At 29.2% G+C, this 8,119-nt stretch overlaps 1 protein-coding gene across 1 annotated transcript; it reads left to right on the top strand.

Moving 5' to 3' along the window:
• The first annotated feature begins 284 nt into the window (after positions 1 to 284).
• LOC145242928 (protocadherin beta-15-like) lies at positions 285 to 7,493 on the top strand. The gene is made up of 3 exons (XM_080106038.1): positions 285 to 2,720; positions 2,871 to 3,033; positions 7,092 to 7,493. The coding sequence occupies exons 1-3, from the start codon at positions 324 to 326 to the stop codon at positions 7,358 to 7,360; spliced, it is 2,829 nt and encodes a 942-aa protein (XP_079962164.1). The 5' UTR covers positions 285 to 323; the 3' UTR covers positions 7,361 to 7,493.
• Positions 7,494 to 8,119: the final 626 nt, after the last annotated feature.

An 8,119-nucleotide genomic window follows, 5' to 3' on the forward strand; every position in this document is an offset into this window, starting at 1 on the left:
AATTTATTTAACATTGAAATAATTAAGTTTTTAACAGTGTAAAACAATCTGATAATTTTTATTTATTCATTACAGATTTTTAAAATGTGAATCGAATGATTATGTGATCAATTTGATTGTTCCTAAAATATAATTAGAAACATTTTTAAAAGATTATAAAAATATGGTGCAATATTTTAAATTTCATTTGAGTTTTTTGAAAATACTATTAACTAAAATATTATTTCAAAAACTATTTGTAGATGCTTAATACAATGTTTTGAATATTTGGATTTCAGAGATGGTCAGCTTATGAATGTGTGAGGGAATTTACTTTTAAAAAGATGCTGAAGATTATAGGTTTAATATGTATAATGATACATATTGGACTCTGCATAGATAAAACTTACCATGTGGAAGAGGGACGACAACCAGGTACTTATGTGGGTGATGTTGCAAGTGATTCACAAGTGATGAAGGATATTCCTGATTCTGACCACAGCCTCATTGAATTCAGTCTTCTTCATAAAGGAGCTACTGGCAATTCCCCATTATTTAAAATATCAAAAAGAACTGGAAAACTTTACACTGCACAAACATTAGATGCAGAATCACTTTGTCATTTTGAAAAGGAATGTTTTCAAATGGTGAATATAGCAGTAAGGAAATCAACAACTGTTTTCAAGCTATTAGAAATCAAAGTAATAATACAAGACATCAATGATCATCAGCCAGAGTTTCCGGATAAACAAGTTAATGTGAAATTGGATGAAAATGTATTAATTGGCACAAAAGTTTCAATTCCAAATGCTATAGACAAAGACATAGGTATTATTAATTCACAAATTACTTATGAACTAAAGAAGACAAAAGATGATCCATTCATATTGTCTACAATGAAGAAAGTTGATGGAACATCTGATCTGAGTATAGAATCAGAAGGACTACTCAACAGGGAGATCAAAGAAACTTATTCAGTTCAAGTAATTGCAAAAGATGGAGGATCCCCACCAAAACAAAGTGCATTAACTGTTCACATTTCAATCACAGATGTAAATGATAATACACCATTATTTTCTAAAAAGGTTTATAATGTTTCTATTGACAGCAAACACAATGAAGCCAAACCAGTTGTCATATTATCTGCTAAAGATTTAGATTCTGGAGAAAATGGCAAAGTAAAATATCATATTACGGCTAAAACAACTGAAAGCACAAGAAAGATATTCGACTTAAATGAAATTACTGGAGAATTATTTCTACATAAGAAAGATACAATAAATAAGGAAATGATATACAATTTGTATGTAGAAGCAAAAGATGGTGGGAATCCACCTCTACGATCATTAGCAAAGGTTATTGTAATGATGATGAACCAGCAGAATAAAGCTCCATTAATAGATGTAAACTTTTTCTCTACATCCAGAGAAAACACAGTTGATATTTCTGAGGACATAAAAGTTGGTAGTTTCATTGCTTATGTGAAAGTAAGTGATGAGGATGCTGGTCAGAATGGAGAGGTGAACTGTGAAATTAAACATGATAAATTTCAGCTTCAGAAGATGGGAATCCTTAAATATCAAGTAATTGTAAAAAGTCCTTTAGATCGTGAAAGAGAAGAGCATCATGATATTATCATCATGTGTCAAGATAAAGGATCTCCTCCTTTGAAAAGTAAAAGCAAGTTCTCTGTTAAAGTGATGGATGTTAACGATGTAGAACCAGTGTTTTCTAAACAATTATTTAAATTCTTCATTGATGAAAACCAGAGATCAAAAATTCCTATTGGCACAATCAATGCCACAGATCCAGACTTGGGACTTGGAGGTAAACTGTCTTTTTCTTTAGTGAGCACCAATAAACAATTTGTACCATTTCGAATCACTGAAAATGGATTAATCTCTTCAATTATGTCTTTAGACCATGAGTTTCAAGATACTTATAATTTTGAAGTGTTTGTAAAAGACAAAGGAAGTCCATCATTGAATAACACAGTGAATGTGATTGTTAAGGTGAGAGATGAAAATGATAATGCTCCATATTTCACATTTCCCAGTGTTAATCCTTATAATATGGATGTAACATATTACCCGCATCATACAAAGAATATCAGCCAGATAAAGGCATCAGACAGTGACAGTCAAGAGAATGCATTTCTAAAATATGAAATAATCAGAGGCAATAGCAAACAGATATTCAGCATCAACCAGTACACTGGTTTGTTATGTTCAACTCATGTCCTAAGCCAACAAGATGCTGGCTCATATGAGCTGGAGTTTCTAGTGAAGGACAGTGGTAGCCCAGTTCTATCAGCCAGAACTACTGTATATTTGACACTGACCGTAAGCAACAAGACATCAGAAATGTTAAATGCTGTTAACATCAAAAAAGATAACAAGATCCACCTGACTTCAGCAATTATCATTGTGTCTGTAGCAGTGACAATAGCTGTGATCATTACAGCTTCAATCTCAGTGTGTATCCTTCGCTGTTGCAATCCTCGAAGTGTTCCAGTAGCAGAAAGCGGATATGTGAGTAGTGGTCAGAGACATTTGATAAGTCCTCCTTACCCAGCAAATCCTTGGTCTAATGTTGCTCTTCCTACAAGTGATGCAGTTGATATGAGAAGAAGCAGTCAACCACCAACACCCAGAATGCAAACCCATCCTTACTCAAGTGCTCAACAAATGCTGTCATCACAAACATCAAAGCCACAACCTATTCACGATTCTGCATCTCAAGTAAGTATGTTTATATCTTTGACTTTCTTGCTTTGATATTTTTAATACATATAATAAAAATCTTTTCTACAATTTGAAACATTGTGATTTAATATCTTCACCAACTTACATTGTCAGTTTGGTCTAATTTCTTTATTTTAATTTTCGCAGATGTATATTCAAGATATTGCACTGCCATCGAACAGCAAGAGATGTAATAAAAGAACTATCAACACACAAGGATTTTCCAGTAGAAGTTCCATAAAATCTACACACAATGAAAATCATCAAGGACTGAATGAAAGAAACTCAAGTCAAACTGAAGAAATATCAGGTTTGTCTCTGAATATCCATATTGATATATTTCCTATAATCTCACATTATATCTTGCTTTAAGATAACTCATTAATTTGAGATGCAAGTGATTTTTTTTATTTGAATAGGTTTCTTTACTTTTTTGTTAATATACTTTATTTAGAATTTCAATTCGTACTCATATATATATATATATATATATATATATATATATATATATATATATATAATTATTAAATAGTTTAGCTGTGTATCAGTATGACAAAATATCTAAATGCTGCTAAAAATTCACTATTACAAAATGCCTTGAAAAACTGATTAAGGAATAATTATAAGTATTGATACAATTGGTCTATTTTTTATCTTAAATTCATATTGAATTAGAACAAGTATTCTACTAATAGAATTCACCCTGAACAGAACGATTTAAACCATTTTCTCTTATTAAAATTAAAATCAATATATATATGCTCCTAAACCTTATGTTCAGAATCTTTATTCTAATTGTGATCAAATTCCATTAAATTTAAAAGAATATTTATTAATTGAATTATCGTTAAAATTTAATAAAAATGGGAGATATCTGAAAATTGACAAAGGACTCCTCCACCCTTTGTATGAAACTAAATATAATGCAGTATATATATATATATTCAAGCAGACATTATTAAATGCAACAGAGATACTTTGCTTCATGATTCTTTTTTTTTTTTTTTTTTGATAAATACTAATGAAGGTTCCATAATTGTTGCTGTCACGAGTGGTTTTGATTCACACATGAATCATCATTAGGTGTTGAGGAAGTAAAAGTGAGAAGGAGTGAAAATAGAAATTAAAAAGTGAAAAGTAAAATATACATTAAATCGCATTAGGTGATGGTAAGGTAAAATATATAAAGTCGATTAAAATATAGATCGATTAAAAATTATTGTATTAAAATCAGCAAGTTCATGGGAACTATTGGTGAAGTCCGTCCATTACACGCTTCGCAAGATATTTTAACACATTGCTGCTTTTCTCGAATTATTTATAGTAGGGTGATGAGTTCCAATATAAGATGCTTCAAGAATATTTGAATTTTTTAAGATTAATTTAAATATAATTTTTGTGTTGTCAATGACGATTTTTCTAAGATTGGAGTGGGAACAGTTGGGTTCTGTTATTAAATCTTGATATATAGTGTTAGTATTGTTTAAATGCATGGTGATTCGCCGGGACAACGTTGTCGTTGTATGCCCGATGTATTATTCTTATATTTATTTTACAAAGTTACATTCTCCTAGAGAGCATTTGAATTTATACACTACATTGGTTTGTTCCAATGTTTTTATAGCCACCGAGGAGTTGTTTCTAACAACAAGGTTTTGTGTTCTAAACTTCTTGTAGTAAATAAATTTAATTTTAGAGTTGCTATCAATAGGCATAAAATATCTACGAACAATAGTTTTAATTGCATTTTCTTCGATTCTGAAGTTAGGCACCATTTGATTTGGGTGAAATATATTAATGGAGTTTACATTACGATGCTAGCTAATATTATTATTAGGGTTTTCAAGTGATTGTAGCATTCATTTTATTTATTCTTCGACAATGTAATTCGGAAAGTAATTGTTAATGAGTACTTGTTTAACGTTTTTTATTTCAGTGAGTAGTGCCTTTTTTGTGGATGATATCATTTTAGCGTGATTTAATAAATTTTTAATTATGGCTATTTTGTACCTTTGTGGGCACTAGCTCTTAAAGTTTAGGAGGCTGGAGTTTATGCTCGTTTGTTTTTTTTTATATACAAAGGTGTGTTAAAAGTATTATTGGACATATCAATAAGAACGTCAAGAAATAAAATTTTATTATTATTATTCAACTCTACTGTGAACTTAAGGATTGAGCTTTTTTGAAAAAGGTCCTGTAATTGGTATATCCGTTCATTATTTTCAGCTAAAATAAGAATGTCGTCCACGTAGCATACATATATAGGGGCTTTATATTATTTTTAAATATTTTATTCTCTAGATCTGCCATGTACAATTCACCAAGAACTGATCTCATTGCCATTCCATCTATTTGGGTATATATGTTACCGTTGGCGTTATACAAGGGTACCTGTGTAGTGCAAATTAATAGTAATTTTTTAAAATATTTTTTTATTCATTCTAAGTGGAGAGAGTGACGAATTATTATAAATGTTGTTGATAATTATTGTTTCTGCAACAGGTACATTAGTGAATAAACTTCCTACATCGAGAGAAGCAAGGATTTTGTTTTCCGGTTGCATCGATTTAAGTATTTTCATTGGTTTGTGTGTGGACTTGATGCTATTATTTGCTTGGAATATACGGGCTAATAAGTTTGTTTAAGGTTTTTGTAAGAAAATAGATGGGAGTAGGAATTTGGGATATGATAGGTTGGAGAGGAGAATTAGGTTTATGTATCTTGACTGTCCCATATAGTAACCAGATTTATAGTCTCCAATTATTTTAGGGAGTTGATAATTACCAATTTTTGTGTTATTTGTTGTAAATAGTTTGTTAACCTGTGTTTTTAGTGCATTTGTAGAGTTTTTACTAATTTTTAAAAATTGCGTATGATCATTGAGAATGTTTTTAAGGTTTTCATTATAATCAGGTTTGTTAAGGATGACAAAGATGTTTGACTTATCAGCTTTTTTTAATAACTATATTAGGATGGTTACGTAGTTCTTTGGCAGCATTTTTTAGATTGGTAGTTAGTAATGAGTTGTATTGTTTTTTTTTATAAAATCGAGTTTTTATGGTCTCTGCTTTTAGAATATTTTGTAACTGTGTGCGTGTTTATATATATATATATATATATATATATATATATATATATATATAAAGTAAGATGATTGATAATTTATAATTAAAATTAAAAATCGGTTTCATAAGGAAGAACAAACAAAATCAATAAATTGTACGATCGTTTCGGAAACAATGTTTTTATTGTGAAAGACATTGAGTCTTGGACAATAATTTAATCAGATAGTTTTTTGAAACAAAGTCTCCTCATCAGCAAAAATATTGGGTGTTTTTTTTTTCTAAAGACACCAAAAATAAACCTAGCGTTTTTTAAGTAAGACAGATGTATCTTTTAATGGTTCGCCTTCTAAAAGTCGTACATATCATTGTCAATGCATTCATTTGGATAGTAAATGTAGTCTTTTAGAAGGCGAACCATTAAAAGATACATCTGTCTTACTTAAAAAATGCTAGGTTTATTTTTGGTGTCTTTAGAAACAAAACACCCAATATTTTTGCTGATGAGGAGACTTTGTTTCAAAAAATTATATGATTAAATTATTGTCCAACACTTAATGTCTATCACAATAAAAACATTGTTTCCGAAACGATCGTACAATTTATTGACTTTGTTTGTTCTTCCTTATGAAACCGATTTTTAATTTTAATTATAAATTATCAATCATCTTACTTTATATCAAAATAGCTCTAGGATATATATACCTATCGAGCTTATTATATATCTACATTACAATGAGCACTGTTTTCTTTTATTTTATTTTAATTGTATTTTAGTTTATTTATCAATACATTAAAATATACTCTGCTCTTTAGACTCTTGTTCTAACCCCCTAAGTATATATGTATATATATATATATATATATATATATATATATATATATATATATATACACACAGACAAACAAACACTAGCAGTGTCTATCAATATTGCCTGAATGTGTTTTGACTTTTGCATTTGTTTGGTTTATATGGAAGTAATAGTAATTTTGCTTATGAAAGTAAAATGATGATGCTAAGTACTGACTTTATTGTTACAAATATAGAATGCCCTCTTTGGGGTGGATCAGAGAGGTTGATTAGTATCCCCACAATAAATTGACTTTGTGTCTAACTTTGATGCTGAGAATGAAGCCAATAAATAAATTTGTTAAGTGTTTGTCAGTGAAGAAATCCTTCTAGACTGTGGCAATTATTATTTTTGTTTTCAGTAAATCAAAAGAGTTTTTTTTCTGAAGAAACCCTCATCCTCTCTTTAAAAAACTGACCTCTTATTTAACTTTGGATTTGCTTTATATTTTTCAGATGTGTATCCATCTCAGTATTGTAATTCACCCCCTTTACAAAATCAACAACAAACTTCTGAAATGAGGCCCTTGGGACAAACTGCCAACTACCCCAGTGATACTACTATAGTAGCTAGAGGCTTTTACACATCCTATATGAATGAAAACAGTCCTTATAATGATACTAATACTACTAGTTCTTCTAATAGACGTTTAGCATCAAGTAATGTATCTGTTAGTGGTAGTCAGACTTCAATCAGCAGACCTCTACCACCTGTGCCACATTAAAACAACATTGTTAATGCATTTTCATATATTTTTTAACCTCTTAAGTAATAGATATATATGTCTCACTTGACAGGCATGTGAGCTAATTTCTGATTTTTTTTTTTTAATTGCCACTGAAAAAAAAATTAAAAAATGTTTATATTTTTTTAGTTTATTTAAATCAAATAACTTGGAGATATGTACTTAGTTTTCTTTGATCTGCTAAATAGCCATATTAGTGAGGCATCCAGCAAGATTTCATATTGTATTTTGTATAATAGATTTGAACTTATTGTCATTAAAGTATTATTTACCTTACATGATATCTAATTTTAGAGCCTCATATATTATATTTGCCCATTAAACCAATATAAATTTTCCTTAATATTAACTTTAATGACACTTATATATTATTGTAAGCATGGTCTGCTGACTATAGTAGTTTTTCTATTAGAAATTTAGATATTAAAAATATTTTCAGATGAAAATTAAAATATAAAAATATTACTATTATTATCTCCCTCCCTCTCTCTCTCTCTCTTTTTATATATATATATATATATATATATATATATATATATATATATATATATATATATATATATATATATATAGTTTATTAATATACTGCTAAATGTTTTTATGCAATCTCTGATATAAGAATATAAACAAACTGAGATACTAATTTATAGACATTGACAGATTGAAGGAAGTAATTCATAATGAAAGAATCGCTGAATTTGAATGTTTCGGTTGCTATGTAGACTTTTTAATTTCATT

The sequence above is a fragment of the Euprymna scolopes genome, chromosome 21, assembly GCF_053919585.1.
Source record: "Euprymna scolopes isolate OS-2025 chromosome 21, ASM5391958v1, whole genome shotgun sequence".
Lineage (NCBI taxonomy): Eukaryota > Metazoa > Mollusca > Cephalopoda > Sepiida > Sepiolidae > Euprymna > Euprymna scolopes.

Bases quoted from the DNA above. Each gene is read 5' to 3' on its own strand.
- LOC145242928 (XM_080106038.1), top strand. From the start codon at position 324: ATGCTGAAGATTATAGGTTTAATATGTATAATGATACATATTGGACTC. The intron at 2,721-2,870 runs GTAAGTATGTTT...TAATTTTCGCAG, and splicing joins TTCACGATTCTGCATCTCAA to ATGTATATTCAAGATATTGC. The intron at 3,034-7,091 runs GTTTGTCTCTGA...TATATTTTTCAG, and splicing joins TCAAACTGAAGAAATATCAG to ATGTGTATCCATCTCAGTAT.